The sequence below is a fragment of the Microcaecilia unicolor genome, chromosome 1, assembly GCF_901765095.1.
Source record: "Microcaecilia unicolor chromosome 1, aMicUni1.1, whole genome shotgun sequence".
Lineage (NCBI taxonomy): Eukaryota > Metazoa > Chordata > Amphibia > Gymnophiona > Siphonopidae > Microcaecilia > Microcaecilia unicolor.
This window is the reverse complement of record NC_044031.1, coordinates 763597060-763617694: the sequence shown is the minus strand read 5'-3', so window position 1 is coordinate 763617694 and position 20635 is coordinate 763597060. Positions and strand designations below refer to the sequence as shown.

Genomic DNA, 20635 nt, shown 5'->3' with positions numbered 1-20635 from the left:
GGGCACGGCTTCAGACACAGGTCCGTGAACTTGTGTCTGATACCGATGGTGAGGCCTCATGGGAAGAGGAGGAGGACATCAGATATTTCTCTGACGAGGAGTCTGAGGGCCTTCCTTCTGATCCCACTCCCTCCCCTGAAAGGCAGCTTTCTCCTCCCGAGAGTCTGTCTTTTGCGGCCTTTGTCCGGGAGATGTCTACGGCCATCCCCTTCCCGGTGGTTGTGGAGGACGAGCCCAGGGCTGAAATGTTTGAGCTCCTGGACTATCCTTCTCCACCTAAGGAAGCGTCCACAGTACCCATGCATCATGTCCTAAAAAAGACATTGCTGGCGAACTGGACCAAGCCACTAAGTAATCCCCACATTCCCAAGAAGATCGAGTCCCAGTACCGGATCCATGGGGACCCAGAGCTGATGCGCACTCAGTTGCCTCACGACTCTGGAGTTGTGGATTTAGCCCTAAAGAAGGCTAAGAGTTCTAGGGAGCATGCTTCGGCGCCCCCGGGCAAGGACTCTAGAACCTTAGACTCCTTTGGGAGGAAGGCCTACCATTCTTCTATGCTCGTGGCCAAAATCCAGTCTTACCAGCTCTACACGAGCATACATATGCGGAACAATGTGCGGCAGTTGGCGGGCTTGGTGGACAGGCTCCCCCCTGAGCAAGCCAAGCCATTTCAGGAGGTGGTCAGGCAGCTGAAGGCGTGCAGAAAATTCCTGGCCAGAGGGGTGTATGACACCTTTGATGTTGCGTCCAGGGCCGCTGCTCAAGGTGTGGTGATGCGCAGACTCTCATGGCTGCGTGCCTCCGACCTGGAGAATAGGATCCAGCAGCGGATTGCGGACTCGCCTTGCCGTGCGGATAACATTTTTGGAGAAAAAGTCGAGCAGGTGGTAGAGCAGCTCCACCAGCGGGATACCGCTTTCGACAAGTTCTCCCGCCGGCAGCCTTCAGCTTCTACCTCTACAGGTAGACGATTTTTAGGGGAAGGAAGACTGTTCCCTACTCTTCTGGTAAGCGTAGGTACAATCCTCCTTCTCGACAGCCTGCGGCCCAGGCTAAGCCCCAGCGCGCGCGCTCTCGTCAGCAGCGTGCGCCTCAGCAAGGCCCCTCGGCTCCCCAGCAAAAGCAAGGGACGAGCTTTTGACTGGCTCCAGCAGAGCATAGCCGACATCCAAGTGTCAGTGCTGGGCGACCTGCCAGTCGGAGGGAGGTTGAAAGTTTTTCACCAAAGGTGGCCTCTCATAACCTCCGATCAGTGGGTTTTTCAAATAGTCCGGCAAGGATACACCATCAATTTGGCCTCGAAACCCCCAAATTGCCCACCGGGAGCTTAGTCCTCCAGCACAAGCAGGTACTTGCAGAGGAACTCTCCGCCCTTCTCAGCGCCAATGCGGTCGAGCCCGTGCCATCCGGGCAAGAAGGGCTGGGATTCTATTCCAGGTACTTCCTTGTGGAAAAGAAAACAGGGGGGATGCGTCCCATCCTAGACCTAAGGGCCCTGAACAAATATCTGGTCAAGGAAAAGTTCAGGATGCTTTCCCTGGGCACCCTTCTTCCCATGATTCAGGAAAACGATTGGCTATGCTCTTGAAGGACTTGAAGGACGCCTACACGCACATCCCGATACTGCCGGCTCACAGACAGTATCTGCGATTTCAGCTGGGCACACGTCACTTCCAGTACTGTGTGCTACCCTTTGGGCTCGCCTCTGCGCCCAGAGTGTTCACGAAGTGCTTGGCTGTAGTAGCAGCGGCACTTCGCAGGCTGGGGGTACACGTGTTCCCATATCTCGACGATTGGCTGGTAAAGAACACATCCGAGGCAGGAGCTCTACAATCCATGCAGATGACTATTCGCCTCCTGGAGCTACTGGGGTTTGTGATAAATTATCCGAAGTCCCACCTTCTCCCAGTGCAGAAACTCGAATTCATAGGAGCTCTGCTGGACTCTCGGACGGCTCGTGCCTATCTCCCAGAGACGAGAGCCAACAACTTGTTGTCCCTCGTCTCGCGGGTGCGAGCGTCCCAGCAGATCACAGCTCGGCAGATGTTGAGATTGCTGGGCCACATGGCCTCCACAGTTCATGTGACTCCCATGGCCCGCCTTCACATGAGATCTGCTCAATGGACCCTAGCTTCCCAGTGGTTTCAGGCTGTTGGGGATCTAGAAGACGTGATCCACCTGTCCACGAGTTTTCTCAAATCCCTGTATTGGTGGACGATTTGGTCCAATTTGACTCTGGGACGTCCTTTCCAAATTCCTCAGCCACAAAAAGTGCTGACCACGGATGCGTCTCTCCTGGGGTGGGGAGCTCATGTCGATGGGCTTCACACCCAAGGAAGCTGGTTCCTCCAGGAACGCGATCTGCAGATCAATCTCCTGGAGTTACGAGCGGTCTGGAAACGCTCTGAAGGCTTTCAGAGATCGGCTGTCCCACCAAATTATCCAAATTCAGACAGACAACCAGGTTGCCATGTATTACATCAACAATCAGGGGGGCACCGGATCTCGCCCCCTGTGTCAGGAAGCCGTCAGCATGTGGCTCTGGGCTCGTCGTCACGGCATGGTGCTCCAAGCCACATATCTGGCAGGCGTAAACAACTGTCTGGCCGACAGGTTGAGCAGGATTATGCAACCTCACGAGTGGTCGCTCAATTCCCGTGTAGTGCGACAGATCTGTCAGGTGTGGGGCACCCCCTTGGTAGATCTCTTCGCATCTCGAGCCAACCACAAAGTCCCTCAGTTCTGTTCCAGGCTTCAGGCCCACGGCAGACTGGCATCGGATGCCTTCCTCCTGGACCGGGGGGAGGGTCTGCTGTATGCTTATCCTCCCATACCTCTGGTGGGGAAGACTTTGTTGAAACTCAAGCAAGACCGAGGCACCATGATTCTGATTGCTCCTTTTTGGCCGAGTCAGATCTGGTTCCCTCTTCTTCTGGAGTTGTCCTTCGAAGAACCGTGGAGATTGGAGTGTTTTCCGACCCTCATCACACAGGACGAAGGGGCGCTTCTGCATCCCAACCTCCGGTCTCTGGCTCTCACGGCCTGGATGTTGAGAGCGTAGATTTTGCCTCTTTGGGCCTGTCAGAGAGTGTCTCCCGCATCTTGCTTGCTTCCAGGAAAGATTCCACTAAGAGGAGTTACTTCTTTCTATGGAGGACGTTTGCCGTCTGGTGTGACAGCAAGGCCCTAGATCCTCGCTCTTGTCCTACACAGACCCTGCTTGAATACCTTCTGCACTTGTCTGAGTCTGGTCTCAAGACCAACTCTGTAAGGGTTCACCTTAGTGCAATCAGTGCATACCATTACCGTGTGGAAGGTAAGCCGATCTCAGGACAGCCTTTAGTTGTTCGCTTCATGAGAGGTTTGCTTTTGTCAAAGCCCCCTGTCAAGCCTCCTACAGTGTCATGGGATCTCAATGTCGTTCTCACCCAGCTGATGAAACCTCCTTTTGAGCCACTGAACTCCTGCCATCTGAAGTAGTTGACCTGGAAGGTCATTTTCTTGGTGGCAGTTACTTCAGCTCGTAGAGTCAGTGAGCTGCAGGCCCTGGTAGCCCAAGCCCCTTACACCAAATTTCATCATAACAGAATAGTCCTCCGCACTCACCCTAAGTTCTTGCCAAAGGTTGTGTCGGAGTTCCATCTGAACCAGTCAATTGTCTTGCCAACATTCTTTCCCCGTCCTCATTCCTGCCCTGCTGAACGTCAGCTGCACACATTGGACTGCAAGAGAGCATTGGCCTTCTATCTGGAGCGGACACAGCCCAACAGACAGTCCGCCCAATTGTTTGTTTCTTTTGATCCCAACAGGAGGCGAGTGGCTTTGGGGAAACGCACCATATCCAATTGGCTAGCAGATTGCATTTCCTTCACTTACGCCCAGGCTGGGCTGGCTCTTGAGGGTCATGTCACGGCTCATAATGTTAGAGCCATGGCGGCGTCGGTAGCCCACTTGAAGTCAGCAAAGCTGCGACGTGGTCATCTGTCCACACATTCACATCTCATTACTGCCTGCAGCAGGATACCCGACGCGAAAGTCGGTTCGGACAGTCAGTGCTTCAGAATCTGTTCGGGGTTTAGAATCCAACTCCACCCCCCTAGGCCCAATTTTTATTCTGTTCCAGGCTACACTCTCAGTTAGTTGGATAAGTTGTTAGGTCAATCTCAGTTATGTCCTCGCCGTTGCGAGGCCCAATTGACCATGTTTGTTGTTTTGAGTGAGCCTGGGGGCTAGGGATACCCCATCAGTGAGAACAAGCAGCCTGCTTGTCCTCGGAGAAAGCGAATGCTACATACCTGTAGAAGGTATTCTCCGAGGGCAGCAGGCTGATTGTTCTCACAAACCCGCCCGCCTCCCCTTTGGAGTTGTGTCTTCCCTTGTCTTTGTCTTGCTACATATGAGACTGGCCGGCACGAGCCGGTTTCGGGCGGGAAGACGGCCGCGCATGCGCGGTGCGCATGGGCGCGCGAGGACTAGCAAAGGCCTTTGCTAGTGAAGATTCCGATTGGAGGGGCTGCCGTGGACGTCACCCATCAGTGAGAACAATCAGCCTGCTGTCCTCGGAGAATACCTTCTACAGGTATGTAGCATTCGCTTATTCTGAACAAGTGAATATGGGTTAGGAGTTAAAAGCTGCATCAAAAAGGTGGGCTTTTAGCTTAGATTTGAAGACTGCCAGAGATGGAGCTTGACGTACCGGCTCAGGAAGTCTATTCCAGGCATATGGTGCAGCAAGATAAAAGGAACGGAGTCTGGAGTTAACAGTGGAGGAGAAGGGTGCAGATATGATAATAGTCTCTAAGTGGCTCTATGTTATTCAAGTATTGTCCCTCTTTTTTCTGAAATGCAATAAACGGCTGTTGCATCGATTGCTGGTGAAGTTTTTTTGGAATGGACGGCGAGCCCGTGTCTCTTTTTCGCAGACCTATCTTCCTATCGCCAAGGGTGGCCTTGGGGCGCCCAGTATTAAAGTATTCTCAGTGGCTGGCTGTATGAGACATCTTAGTGGTTTAGGGGTACGACTTTCTTTTCCTTCTCGGCTACTGAGGGTATGGTGCTGAGCCCGCACCACTTTAGTTATTGACTACATGCAGCCCCTGGTTTAGCAGCTGCGAGACCGAGTTTTGCCCCCCTCTTTCTTTCCCTGCGGCGGGCATGGCGTTGGATCTGTAGGCTCTACAATCTTGACCCTCATGTATCCCCACTGTTGCCAATTTGGGGGAATGTAGTCTTCCCTGTGGGTAGGTCCTCGGCGGTTTTCTGCAGGTGGAGGGAGGAGGGGACTCTTTTTCTCTTCCAAGTTTTAAATAAAGATGGCACATGCAAAACTTTCCAGGACTTATGTAATAGCAAGCATTTGACCCCTCGGGCCTTTCTCCCATATCTGCAACTACACCATTATATTGCCTCATTACCACAGGCCTCCTTGTCTATTTCAAAATGGGAACAACTAGTTGAGATATATGACCTAGAAGCACAATTGGCAGTTCCCCTGAAATATTTTCATAACCAGTTAAGAGAGGCGTTACCTGAGGTGTGCTTTGGGGACCTGGCCCAGAGCTGGTCTGGAGAGCTGGGATACCAGATACAAAATAAAACATTACAAGCCAGCCTATGAACATGTTATGGGGCTTTTGGGATTGCTGATATTCGGGAGTTGCAGTATAAATTTACTATGCGCCTATGTATCTCGCCGCATAGGGCCTTTAGGGCTACCCTTTGCCCCTGTGATGATTGCCTGAAATGTGGGGGAACTGGAGCCCATTTGGACCATATGTTCTGGCTTTGTCCTCCGGATCTGGCGTTCTGGATGACCCTTTGTGCCCATGTGTCTCGGATTTGCAGGATTAGGTGGCGCCCCTCCCCTTCACTGCTGTTCGATGTGTATCGTACAGGGGGATCCCGCAGAGCAGGTCTAACAACTTTTCTAAGGCGAGCAGTTCTGATGGGGAAAAAAACTATATTGAGTGTCTGGCTGCTTCCTGATCGCCCCTCGGTTCTGCAGTGGTGGTCTTTGACTGCAGTGGAGTGTTAGGGATGTTAGGGATTTGGCCTTGTATTGCTTCAGTATTGCAGCCTGCTCACTTGATCACCACAGACTGCTCAAAGACTAAAATACTACAGATTCTTTTAGATTTGTATTGGGTAAATGAAACTCTTTATTGCACTTTAATTGGAGAGTGTATAAGTCATTACTGTTGCTGCATCACAATGATTAAGAAATAAACACACTAATCGAGTACTACTACTACTACTTAACATTTCTAGAGCGCTACTAGGGTTACATTACATTACTAAAGGAAGGCTATAGAAAAGTAAAATAAGATATATATATATATATTTATACATACATCATCACTGGTCAGGAATTACATCATTCAGGCCCTTATCTCATCAGCTGGGGGGGCCCGTTGCAGCGAAAAGCCTGAAGTTTCCCTAAGACCAGGAACAAGTCTTTTCTGCAAGATGCGTCCATCCACAGAATGAGCCCCCATTTAATCCCTGCTTTTTAACTTTCCCTCTCCGCTTTTTTCATTTATACTCTGCCACCCTTACTGTGGCATGCTCTGCAATAGTCTGATATTTATCCAGCTTATCAGCTAACAATTTGTTTTGACAATTAAGCATTACATTTTGACTACGCAAGTCACACATTTGTCACTCTAATTCTGCAATTTTCCTATGCTGTTCATCACAGTTCTGATGGATTTTCCGATAAGCGGTTAACAGAATCCATCCACGCCTTCCGACAGAATATTATTCCTTTCCCCGTTATTTCTTAATTTTTTGCATACATCAAACCACACCTAACGGTTCTGACCCCTTTAAACAGGAGTCCCACTCCTCACACAAATCTGCACATTTTGACCACTCAGTGGCTATTATATCTTACTAGTAAAAAAGGCCCGTTTCGGGGAAAAAAAATGAAATGGGCGCTAGCCAGGTTGTCCTTGTAGTATGTATGTTTGAGTGAGTGAGTGTGTGTGTGATAGTGACTGTGCTATTGTGTGTCAGAGTGAGATTAAGACTGGGTGCTTGTGTATCTGTGAGTGAGTGTGTGTGTGTTTCAGAGTGACTGTGTGCGAGTGCGTATGTGAGTCACAGTGAGTGTGTTCCCCCCCCCCCCCTCCTACTCCTCTCTTCCCCTTTGCCCCCCCCCCCTCCTCTTCCTCCCTTCTATATCCTTCTCCCCCCCTCTCCCTCCCCCCCCCCCCCCCCTCTTATGATAGCTAGAATAACATCCCTTCCCTTATGGGCTGCAATGTATTGATGTTATGGAGCCACATATATCTTTGCTCCAAACCTTTAGCCTTTCTGTGATAAAATATAGCCTGTTTGTATTGCAAACATTTGGCATAGAGAAATACATCTAGGGCAAGGAATCTGTAGTTTCTGAATTTTCCCTGCACCCTGAAATTTTAGTAAGTATTTATTTTCAAAAAATAATTAGCCATAATGATATCTAAATGTATAATTGGCAGATTTATTTTTCAGTCTCCGCTGGTTTGGTAGTCAGTACCCCACCTCTTCTTTTTTACGCTTTCAGCCACAGGGGAAAGTGTTGCTTGATTATTCCATTGCCATGTGCGCAATGCGCAATTCAGAGCTCCCACCTACCTAGGATGGTCGCAGCGAGTCATCGCCTAATCCTCCCAGATTCTATCACACCATCTAGGAAAGCGTAAGTTAGTAAGTTAATTGGGAGAGACCGGCTTGCTTACCTGGGGCTAGAGTGCAAATCTACAATTAACGCGTTGTTTGTTTCTCCCGTGCGCAAAACGCAATTCAGAACTCCCACCTACCTAGGATGGTTGCCAGGGGTTGGAGCAAATCGCCGCTCCCATGCACTAAACGCAATTCAGAACTCCCACCTACCTAGGATGGTTGCCAGGGGGCGCAGCAAATCGCCGCCTAATTCTCCCGGAGTCTTTTACAGCGCCAATGAAAGCATAAACCAAATAGTCCCTCTGCGCCTACAGTTAGTTGTGAGAGACTGGCTGGCTTACCTAAGGCTACAGTGTAAATGTACAATTAAACTGTTCCACCTTTCGGAGGTGAGAGTTAGTTCACTGTTGTCTCCTTTGTGAGTGTGTTCTATTTTATAGTTCATCTTGAGAGAGACGGTGGGGGGAGGGCTTGTGTGATGTGCCGGCGCGGAGGGGCTTGGGTGTTGCGCCGGGGGGGGGGACTCTGTGAGTTGTTTCGTAGGCAGGGAGAGGAGTAGGGAAACACTGCTCGTAGTGGTGTATATCGATGTCTGCCCCTGTGATTGGTTGAGTGCCATTGCTCCGCCCTCGACATCATCACGTTTGATGCGAGGATGGGGCAAACACTCATGGGCAAAATGTGGTTTCACCACCATGCAGTTAGAACGTTGGGACTTGTGGAGGCTTCATTAGAACGTTGGAGGTGCGTTTTATGTAGAGAAATGGTACTACATCCCATCCTGGGATCTCAATAGCACTCTCCATTTTATCCTTTCCAATTTTTTGCTTAAAAAATTCCATTCCCCTCTACGAATCCTGCTCACAAGTGCGAACTACTGTATTGCTCCGGTATTGCAACCTGCTCACTTGATCATCACAGACTGCTCAAAGACTTAAATACTACAAATTCTTTTAGGTTTGTATTGGGTAAATGAAACTCTTTATTTGCACTTTAATTGGAGAGTGTATAAGTCATTACTGTTACTGCATCACAATGATTAAGAAATAAACACACTAATTGAGTACATTACTAAAGGAAGGCTATAAGAAAGATATATATATTTATACATACATCATCACTGGTCAGGAATTACATCATTCAGGCCCTTATCTCATCAGCTGGGGGGCTCATTCTGTGGATGGACGCATCGTGCAGAAAAGACTTGTTCCTGTTTTTAGGGAGACTTCAGGCTTTTCGCTGCAACGGGCCCCCCAGCTGATGAGATAAGGGCCTGAATGATGTAATTCCTGACCAGTGATGATGTATGTGTAAATATGTATGTCTTTCTTATTTTACTTTTCTATAGCCTGCCTTTAGTAATGTACTCGATTAGTGTGTTTATTTCTTAATCATTGTGATGCAGTAACAGTCATGACTTATACACTCTCCAATTAAAGTGAAAATTAAAGAGTTTCATTTACCCAATACGAATCTAAAAGAATCTGTAGTATTTTAGTCTTTGAGCAGTCTGTGGTGATCAAGTGAGCAGGCTGCAATACTGGAACAATACAGGCCTCCCAGCGCGGGGACCGTCTCTTGCAATGCTGGTCTCCCTTCTGGGACATGCTGACGCCGACTGCTCGGAGTAGGATTTTGAATGGTTGATGCCCTCTAGGGGAGGGAGAGAGAGAGGAACTTGAGGGGGGGAGAGGGTCAATTTATTTTAGGGTTTTTTTTTTTTTGGATGGGTGGGGGGGTTAGGCAAGTGTAATATGGGTGTTATGCCAAAATGATAAATCTTAAAATTGTTGACTACCTGTTATTCTCCGAGGACAAGCAGGCTGGATATCATCATGCATGGGTTGTTGTCCGCGACGGCCCAGGAGATCGGAACTATAATAAAATTTTAGAAGGATCCAGAAGAGCGCGGCACACACTGGGACAATGCACTGCGCATATGCAAGTGACTTCCCGCGTGCTTCCCTCAGTTTCTTTTTCTCCGCGATGCGAAGAGGAGTTGTGTGTTTCAGCTGCTCTTCATTTTTTGCCCAGGAGATTGAGTTTTTGCGTTTATTGCGTCCCTTTTTCACCTTTTTTAACTTTTTTGTTTCTATTCATTCTCAAAAATAAAAATGTTTTTTAAAAAAACAGAATTTTTCCCTTATTTTTTTAGATTTTTCTCACTTCTTCAAAGTTTTCTTTCTTTTTCATTGCGGTCGCCCTTAGGCCGCATCTTTTTTCCCTTTTTTTGTGCCTTTTTAATTGGCACAATCGAGCCTTTTAATTTCGCGGATGCTATTTTCCCGCCCATGTCATCGAAGACTTCCAGCGGCTTCAAACGCTGTACTCGCTGCAATCGGACCATCTCCAGTACCGACCCTCACGCGTGGTGTCTCCAGTGTCTTGGGCCTGATCATCTTCAAGCTGGTTGTAAGCTGTGTAAGTTGATGATAAAAAGGACCCAGGTGGCTCGAGAGGCTCAGTGCGAGAGGCTTTTTCCGAGTCGGTCCGGTCCTTCGACATCTGCATCGGCATTGGTACCAAGGTCGGTGGCATCGGTGTTGACGTCGATGGAATCAGCACCGGGAGTTCAGGTAACGGCTGCCGAGAGACCACTTCGAGTTGGGAGCAGCGAGGCATCGAGTGGGTCTCCACCCGTCTCGAGGCCTACTGCTATGCAGGCCCCCCGGGACCGACCTGAGTCGGACCCTGCCCTGAGGAGGTGTGAAGATTCCATGTCCTCATCGGTACCGAGGAGTGTCGATGACGGGTGTTGAGCAAAGAAGCATCGTCATCGATCTCCTTCTAGACATGGTACCGAGAGCTCCGGGGAGCCGAGAGATTTGGTACCTGAGAAGCATCGTCGCTGGGAGGACCGCTCATCCTCCATTCAAGAGGTGCCGAGGCGTCAGTTGTCCGGCAGCCTGGTACCGGCTCTCGAACCCCCTCAGATCCTGGCACCGACTCCTTCACCGGCCCCACAGTCTTTTCCGATGGCAGCCCTCGATGAGCGTCTCCGGGCCCTTTTTCCAGAAATTCTGGAGGGGTTGCTTCGTCAATCTGCCTCGGTGTCGGGGTGCTTGCACCTCCCATACCAACTGCTGAGACGGCATCTGGCCCCATCGCCTGTGAGGAGGCCACCGCCCTCGGTACCGCTTGCGGTGCCGGAGCCGGTTACCACCCGGGTTGACTCCCCCTCGACATCGGCGGCGGAAGCTTCGCTGGAATCCAGGCAGGCGTCGACTTCTTGGCATCCCCCTCAAGGACCTCGATCCTCGATGTCGAGACAGGCTCAAGTTCAGGCTGCTCTTAAGGAGCTTCTGTCTGATACCGAAGAGCACTCATGGGGAGAAGAGGAAGACCCCTGGTATTTTTTGGAGGAAGACTCCTGTGGGCTTCCTTCTGTTCCTACTCCACCCATTGAAGTTAGACAGTCTCCGCCTGAGAGTCTTACTTTTTCATCTTTTGTTTACTTTTTCATCTTTTGTATACTCACATATCGGTGCTCCCAACTCACAGGAAGTACCTTTGATTCTGACTGGGAACTCAGCACTTTCAGTACTGTGTACTATCCTTTTGTCTAGCATCTGCGCCCAGGGTCTTCACAAAGTGCTTGGCAGTTGTCGCAGCATCGCTACGCAGACTGGGAGTGCATGTGTTCCCTTATCTCGACGATTGGCTGGTGAAGAACACCTCAGAGGCAGGAGTTCTACGATCCATGCAGATTATATAACTGCTGGAGCTGCTAGGCTTTGTCATAAATTATCCCAAGTCCCATCTTGTTCCAGTACAGAAGTTGGAATTCATAGGAGCTCTGTTGAACACATGGACGTCTCGAGCTTATCTACCCCAGGCAAGGGCAGACAATTTTCTCACCTTAGTGTCCTCGGCTCGAACATCTCAATAGATCACAGCTCGGCAGATGTTGAGGCTTTTGGGCCACATGGCCTCCACAGTTCATGTGACTCCCATGGTATGTCTACATATGAGATCAGCTCAATGGACCCTAGCTTCCCAGTGGTGTTAGGCTACTAGGGATCTAGAGCATGTCATCCATCTTTCCACCAATTTTTGCAATTCCCTACAGTGGTGGACCATTCACTCCAATCTGACCTTGGGATGTCCATTTCAAATTCCTCAGCCACAAAAAGTGCTGACGACGGATGCATCCCTCCTGGGGTGGGGAGCTCATGTAGACGGGCTTCACACTCAAGGAGCGTGGTCTTTTCAGGAAACGAGTCTTCGGATCAACCTCCTGGAATTACGAGTGATCTGGAATGCTCTAAAGGCTTTCAGAGACCGGCTGTCCAATCAAATTATTCTAATTCAGACAGACAATCAGGTTGCTATGTGCTACACCAATAAGCAGGGGGGCACCGGATCTCACCTTCTGTGTCAGGAAGCCGTCAGGATGTGGCTTTGGATCACTGCCATGGCATGTTTCTCCAAGCTACTTATCTGGCAGGCGTAAACAACAGTCTGGCCAACAGGTTGAGCAGGATCATGCAACCTAATGAGTGGTCACTGAACATGGAGGTTGTCCGCAAGATCTTTCGAGCGTGGGGCACCTCCTCGGTAGATCTTTTTGCCACTCAGACCAATCACAAGGTCCCTCAATTCTGTTCCAGGCTTCAGGCCCACGACAGGCTAGGGTCAGATGCCTTTCTCCTACATTGGGGGACCGGTCTTCTGTATGCGTATCCTACTACTACTACTACTTAACATTTCTAGAGCGCTACTAGTGTTACGCAGTGCTGTACAAATTAACAATTAAGGACGGTCCCTGCTCAGAAGAGCTTACAATCTAAAGGACGAAATGTCAAGTTGGGGTAGTTAAGATTTCCTGAGAAGAGGTGTAGTGATTAGGTGCCGAAGGCGACATTGAAGAGGTGGGCTTTGAGCATTGATTTGAAGATGGGTAGGGAGGGGGCCCGGTGTATGGGCTCAGGGAGTTTGTTCCAGGCATGGGGTGAGGCGAGACAGAAAGGGCGGAGCCTGGAGTTGGAGGTGGTGGAGAAGGGTACTGACAGGAGGGATTTGTCTCGAGAGCGGAGGTTACGGGTAGGGACGTAAGGGGAGATGAGGGTAGAGAGGTAAGGAGGGGCTGCAGATCGAGTGCATTTGTAGGTGAGTAAGAGAAGCTTGAACTGTATGCGGTATCTGATTGGGAGCCAGTGAAGTGACTTGAGGAGAGGGGTGATATGAGTATATCGGTTAAGGCGGAAGATAAGACGTGCGGCAGAGTTCTGGATGGACTGAAGGGGGGATAGATGGCTAAGTGGGAGGCCGGTCAGGAGTAGGTTGCAGTAGTCAAGGCGAGAGGTAATGAGAGAGTGGATGAGAGTTCGGGTGGTGTGCTCGGAGAGGAAGGGGCGAATTTTGCTAATGTTATAGAGGAAGAAGCGACAGGTCTTGGCTATCTGCTGGATATGCGCAGAGAAGGAGAGGGAGGAGTCGAAGATGACACCGAGGTTGCGGGCAGATGAGACGGGGACGATGAGGGTGTTATCAACTGAGATAGAGAGTGAAGGGAGAGGGGAAGTGGGTTTGGGTGGGAAAACAATAAGTTCAGTCTTAGACATGTTCAGTTTCAGGTGGCGGTTGGACATCCAGGCAGCAATGTCGGATAAGCAGGCCGATACTTTGGCCTGGGTTTCCGCAGTGATTTCTGGTGTGGAGAGATAAAGCTGGGTGTCGTCAGCATAAAGATGATAGTGGAAACCATGAGAAGAGATCAGGAAGCCTAGGGAAGAGGTGTAGATTGAAAAAAGAAGGGGCCCAAGGACAGATCCCTGAGGAACTCCAACAGAGAGCGGGATAGGGGAGGAGGACGAACCATGAGAGTGTACTCTGAAGGTACGATGGGAGAGATAAGAGGAGAACCAGGAGAGGACAGAGCCCTGGAACCCAAAGGAGGACAGTGTGTCAAGAAGTAGGTTGTGATTGACAGTGTCAAAAGCGGCGGAGAGGTCGAGGAGGATGAGGATGGAGTAGTGACCTTTGGATTTGGCGAGGAACAGGTCATTGCAAACTTTAGATAGTGCCGTTTCTGTCGAGTGTAGGGGGCGAAAGCCAGATTGAAGCGGATTGAGGATGGCATGAGAGGAGAGAAAATCAATGCAGCGGCTGTGAATGGCGCGTTCAAGTATCTTGGAGAGGAAGGGTAGGAGGGAAATGGGGCAGTAGTTGGAGGGACAGGTAGGGTCAAGTATCCTCCCCTACCTTTAGTAGGGAAAATTGTGCTGAAACTCAGGCAAGACCGCGGAACCATGATTCTGATAGCGCCTTTCTGGCCCCGTCAGATCTGGTTCCCTCTTCTTCTGGAGTTGTCCTCCAAAGAACCGTGGAGATTGGACAATTTTCCAACCCTCATCACTCAGAATGAAGGATCGCTTCTGCATCCCAACCTCCAGTCTCTGGCTCTCACGGCCTGGATGTTGAGAACTTAGAAGTTGCCTCTTTGGGTTTTTCAGAGGGTGTCTCCCGAGTCTTGCTTGCTTCCAGGAAAGATTCCACAAAAAATAATTATTCTTTTAAATGGAGGACGTTTGCCGTCTGGTGTGACAGCAAGGCCCTAGATCCTTTTTCTTGTCCTACATGGACCCTGCTTGAATACCTTCTACACTTGTCAGAGTCTGGTCTTAAGACTAACTCAGTCAGAGTTCACCTTAGCGCAATCAGTGCTTACCATCAACGTGTAGAAGGTCAGCCTATCTCTGGACAGCCTTTAGTCGTTCGCTTCATGAGAGCTTTGCTTTTTTCAAAGCCCCCTGTCGAACCTCCACCAGTGTCATGGGATCTCAACGTCGTTCTCACCCAGCTGATGAAAACTCCTTTTGAGCCACTGAATTCCTGCCATCTGAAGTACTTGACCTGGAAGGTCATTTTCTTGGTGGCTGTTACTTCAGCTCATAGAGTCAATGAGCTCCAAGCCCTAGTAGTGCATGCACCTTATATCAAGTTTCATTATAACAGAGTAGTTCTCCGCACTCATCCTAAGTTCTTGCCGAAGGTGGTGTCGTAGTTCCATCTAAACCAGTCAGTTGTTTTGCCAACATTTTTTCCCCGTCCACAACCCGCCCTGGTGAGGACAAGTTGCACACCTTGGACTGTAAGAGAGCATTGACCTTTTACGTGGAGCGGACAAAGCCCTATCGTCAGTCCGCCCAGTTGTTTGTTTCTTTTAATCCCAACACCATATCCAATTGGCTAGCGGATTGCATTTCCTTCACTTATGCCCAAGATGGGCTGTCTTTAGAGGGCCATGTCACGGCTCATAATGTTAGAGCCATGGCTGCGTCAGTGGCTCATTTAAATTCAGCCTCTATTGAAGAGATTTGCAAGGCTGCAACGTGGTCATCTGTCCACACATTCACATCTCACTACTGCCTTCAGCAGGACACCCGACGTGACATTCGGTTTGGGCAGTCCGTGCGTGTTACAGAATCTGTTCAGGGTTTAGAATCCAACTCCACCCTCCTAGGCCCATTTATGTTCTGTTCCAGACTGCACTCCCACTTAGTTGTGTTTATTTTCAGGTCAATCTCAGTTATGTCCTCGCCGTTGCGAGGCCCAATTGACCAATGTTCATTCTTTTGAGTGAGCCTGGGGGCTAGGGATATCCCATGCGTGATGATATCCAGCCTGCTTGTCCTTGGAGAAAATGAAGATACAGGGACGAGCTATGGACGTAATCTACATAGATTTCAGCAAAGCTTTTGACACGGTTCCCCACAGGAGGCTCTTAAATAAACTGGATGGGCTGAAGATAGGACCCGAAGTGGTGAACTGGATTAGGAACTGGTTGACGGACAGACGCGAGAGGGTGGTGGTGAATGGAATTCGCTCGGAGGAGCAAAAGGTAAGTAGTGGAGTGCCTCAAGGATCGGTGCTGGGGCCGATTCTGTTCAATATATTTGTGAGTGACATTGCCGAAGGGTTAGAAGGTAAAGTTTGCCTATTTGCGGATGATACTAAGATCTGTAACAGAGTGGACACCCCGGAGGGAGTGGAAAACATGAAAAAGGACATACGGAAGCTAGAAGAATGGTCTAAGGTTTGGCAATTAAAATTCAATGCGAAGAAATGCAAAGTGATGCACTTAGGAAGTAGAAATCCACGGGAGACGTATGTGTTAGGCGGGGAGAGTCTGATAGGTACAGGCGGAGGGAGGGATCTTGGGGTGATAGTATCTGAGGATTTGAAGGCGACGAAACAGTGTGACAAGGCGGTGGCAGTAGCTAGAAGGTTGTTAGGCTGTATAGAGAAAGGTGTGACCAGCAGAAGAAAGGGGGTGTTGATGCCCCTGTATAAGTCGTTGGTGAGGCCCCACCTGGAGTATTGTGTTCAGTTTTGGAGGCCGTATCTTGTTAAGGATGTAAAAAGAATTGAAGCGGTGCAAAGAAAAGCTACGAGAATGGTATGGGATTTGCGTTACAAGACGTATGAGGAGAGACTTGCTGAACTAAACATGTATACTCTGGAGGAAAGGAGAAACAGGGGTGATATGATACAGACGTTCAAATATTTGAAAGATATTAATCCGCAAACGAATCTTTTCCGGAGATGGGAAGGTGGTAGAACGAGAGGACATGAAATGAGATTGAAGGGGGGCAGACTCAAGAAAAATGTCAGGAAGTATTTTTTCACAGAGAGAGTAGTGGATGCTTGGAATGCCCTCCCGCGGGAGGTGGTGGAAATGGTAACGGTAACGGAATTCAAACATGCGTGGGATAAGCATAAAGGAATCCTGTGCCGAAGGAATGGATCCTCAGGAGCTTAGTCAAGATCGGGAGGCGGGGCTGGTGGTTGGGAGGTGGGAATAGGGCTGGGCAGAGTTATACGGTCTGTGCCAGAGCCGGTGGTGGGAAGCGGGACTGGTGGTTGGGAGGCGGGGATAGTGCTGGGCAGACTTGTACGGTCTGTGCCAGAGCCGGGGTTGGGAGGCAGGGCTGGGGAGGTGAGGATAGTGCTGGGCAGACTTATGGTCTGTGCCTGTGCCAGAGCCGGTGGTTGGGAGGTGGGGCTGGTGGTTGGGAGGCGGGGATAGTGCGGGGCAGACTTATACGGTCTGTGCCCTGAAGAGCACAGGTACAAATCAAAGTAGGGTATACACAAAAAGCAGCAAATATGAGTTATCTTGTTGGGCAGACTGGATGGACCATGCAGGTCTTTTTCTGCCGTCATCTACTATGTTACTATACTTAGCAGGTATTCTCTGAGGACAGCAGGCTGGATATCATCACAACCCACCCTCCTCCCCTTTGGAGTTGTTCTTCTTCTTCGCGTTTGCTCTTTATATAACTGAAGGAAGCGCGCGGGCATCGCCGGTGGGAAGTCACTGGCGCATGCGCGGTGCATTTTTCCCGTGTGTGCCGCGCTTTTCTGGATCCTTCTAAAATTTTGTTATAGTTACGGTCTCCTGGTTTGTCGTGGATGACGACCCATGCATGATGATATCCAGCTTGCTGTCCTCGGAGAATACCTGCTACAGGTATGTATCTTTATTTTACTGTAACCACATACATTTGCATAAATAAAGATTTTTTAAAAGCCATGTAGCTACTGATTTTTATTGTTTTTATGTGAAATGGCTGCTGTTGCTCAATGTGTCAGCATGTACACATGTATGTGCTGGTGTCCTTATTTTACATAAAGCTCTGCTAAACTAACCAGTATTACTTACCTAACCTAATACAGAAGTTAAGGGGAAATGGGGGAAAAAAACCACCACCGCTGCCACAAACAAAAAAAAAGCCTTTTACTTCCTGAACTAATCTCTCTATAAATCAACGGAAGTAAGCAAGCAAGGTTTTTTTTAAAAAAAGGTCCTTTTTAAAAAAATATCAGATCAATGCACTTTTATCTACAACCGAAAATGTAGCTCAGCTTATATTGAGCCCTTCCAAGAATTGTTATATGGTACTACTCTGCCTTGCAATGGCAAGAAGTAGCAAGTGCCTATCTTTATTGAAGCACTTGCCGCTTTTTGCCATTGTAGGGCAGTACTGTTGCCTTTAGAGGAGTTAAGTCTCTACACAGAAGTTTGGTGACCTTAGGTGTGCAAACAGTACTACTGATTGTGATATAAAGAAGTCAATTTTATGGCAGGTAAGTCAGTGGTGTGTATTGCAAATAGCAGTAAGCTGACCAAAGTCAAGACTGGCGTGAGAGTTAATAGGAAGAGAATTTTTGCAGTAAGACAATAAGTGTGTATTACCTTGGGTAACACTAAATCTTATGCAGGAACTACTAGGCTTCAGCCTGTCCCATCTAACTGCTAAGTGTGCCAAACAATGTAACCATTCTTATTTCCTTGTATTCAGTTAACACTAAGCCTTGATTATTTTTCAGCAAAACCGAACAACAGGTGGATTCATTTGCTAGGAGTATTGAGATTCCTTCTGGGAAGAGAAGAAATGCCAATATGCCAAACATCCCAAGCCATCTGGTGGCAAGAAGCATCAGTACATTTGGTCCTTTGGAAGAGAATTTGCTAGGCAGTAAAAAACTCAGTAATATTATACCTACCGGCAGCCTTCCCACAAATCTACAAGAAACCACAGTACGTGCCATTCTTTCTAATCCATACAAAACCATTTGAGCTGTTTTCAGTAATGCATAGTATAAGTGTAGTGCAGCGCAGCAATTGTTATAAACCTGCTCAGTGTGTATGGAAAATCTGTAGTGTCTGATCAGGGATTTTGAACTGGGATCTCAGTGAAGGTCACAGGCAGGTCTGGGTTTCAAAATAACTTCCGTTTTTGACAGATGTATTTGTATGCATATGGTGGTTAGTTTTATAAAAGGCCACCTATGTGTGGAGGCTGAGTTGATGCCAGGGGCGGACTCACCATTGTATCAATAGGGGCCCACAACAGTAGGGGGCCCACTGTGCTCTAACTTCAATCTAATTTAATCACTTTTGATGGTTGGTTGGGGGTTCATGACCCAGATCACTGTCAGTCTGCCCCTTGTTGATACCTATTTCAACCCTTTTTTTACCTCCTACCCACCCCCATCCTCCCACCCTGTCAGACTGTCATAGTAATGCTTGAATGTTTTCACTTATATACACTGTCAGCTAGCACATTTGCTTATTTCCGATCTGACGAAGAAGGGCAACCTTCGAAAGCTAATCAAGAAATGTATTAAGTTATGTCCAATAAAAAAGGTATCATCTTATTTTCTTTTCCATGTTTTATTTTGTTTGATTTCTATTGATAACCCTTTTTTTATAAAGACACAGAGGTGCATATGGGGCTCATTTTCAAAGTACTTAGACTTACAGAGCTCCATAGGTTATATTTTTGCACATATTTTCTCCGAGGACAAGCAGGCTGCTTGTTCTCACAAATGGGTGACGTCCACGATCGGAGATCTTCCTAGCAACAGAGTTTGCTAGTTCTCGCGCGCGCCCGTCTTCCCGCCCGAAATCGCTCGTGTTCGCTAGTCTCCTTTTTTCCTCGGCTCGGGACGGCTGTTTTTTCGGTCGCTCCGCACCCCTAGGAGATCCCTCGCGATTCGCGGTCTTTTTTCTCTACTTTACCTCTATTTTTAGTGTTGGCCCGTAAGTTTTCTTTCGTGGTCGAGTGCGGCTTTTTTCGCCGCCCGTTCGTTTTTTGGTGAGTTTTTGGTGCCCTTTTTTCACCATCGCGGATTTCGATTTTGCCGGCGTGATTTTTCCGCCCATGTCATCGAAGCCATCCAGAGGCTTCAAACTGTGCACCCAGTGCGGCCGTATAATCTCTCTCACTGATAGGCACGCTTCTTGCCTTCAGTGTCTGGGGGCTGGGCACCGTCCTCAGGCCTGTAATCTCTGTCTTCTTTTGAAGAGGAGAACTCAGGCGGCGAGATTAGCCCAGTGGAACAGTTTGTTTGGGACTTCATCCGGCACGTCAACATCCTCAGTTCCGCGGTCCTCGGCATCGGAGCCTTCGGTACCACGCCCATCATCGACTTCGGTACCGCGTTCATCGGTACTGGCATCGACATCGAGGCCTTCGGTATCGAAGTCATCGTCTGGTGCAGCTGCGAGACCGGGATCGTTCCTCCTGAGCATGTCGTCGGAGGGTGCTTTGATGACTGGAGTGCAGGTGAGGGCTGTCCATTCCCCTGCTGGTGGCGGTGAGCCCATGAGAAGGTCTTCGCCTGTCTCGAGGGCTCCCGCGGTACAGCCCCCCCCCCCCCCCCCCCCCCGGGATCGACCCTCTTCGGACCCGGACCCGAGGAAACGTTTGGATTTGACGTCTTTCTCTTCGGTACCGGGGGGTACCGAGGCCATGCGTCGTGCTAAGGCAAAGAAGCACTGGCATCGGTCACCCTCCAAGCGTGGTACCGAGAGCTCTGGGTCGCCGGTACCGCCGGCACCCAAGCGTCGACATCGGGAGGACCGCTCACCCTCCATTCAGGAGGTGTCGATGCGTTCCCCTGTGGACAGCCCGGTACCGCCTCCATCCCCGGAACAGATTCGCAGCTCGTCGCCGGTACTGGCCCCACCGCCTTTCTCCACAGCCTCTCTGAACGAGAGCCTCAGGGCCGTCCTTCCGGGAATCCTGGAGGAGCTGTTTCGCCCCTCTCCGGTACCAGGGGTGTTTGCGCCGCCGGTGCCGTTGAGTGAGGCGACGGCTGGGCCCTCGTCTGCGGTGAGGACGCCCGCCCCGGTACCGCTTGTGGTGCCGGTGCCGGCCGCCTCCCAGGAGGGCTCCCTGACGACGTCGATGGAGGGAGCTCCATCGCCTCCGCTACGGGATTCCTCTTCTCGTCGCTCCCACCGTGGCCGTGTTTCCACGGAGTCGAGGCGGGCGCAGCTTCGTACCGAAGTCCCCAGCTGGTGTCTGACACTGATGAGGAGGCCTCGTGGGAAGCAGAGGAAGGCGTCGGATATTTCTCTGACGAGGAGTCTGACGGTCTTCCTTCTGATCCTACTCCCTCGCCTGAAAGACAGCTTTCTCCGGTGAGTCTCTCTTTCGCGGCCTTTGTCCGG

At 49.6% G+C, this 20635-nt stretch overlaps 1 protein-coding gene across 1 annotated transcript in view; it reads left to right on the top strand.

Moving 5' to 3' along the window:
* DENND4A (DENN domain containing 4A) overlaps window positions 1-20635 on the top strand; it is a 576041-nt gene that overhangs the window by 464373 nt on the left and 91033 nt on the right. The window contains 1 exon segment of the mRNA XM_030189785.1: window positions 18004-18214. Coding sequence (XP_030045645.1) covers window positions 18004-18214 — 211 coding nt within the window.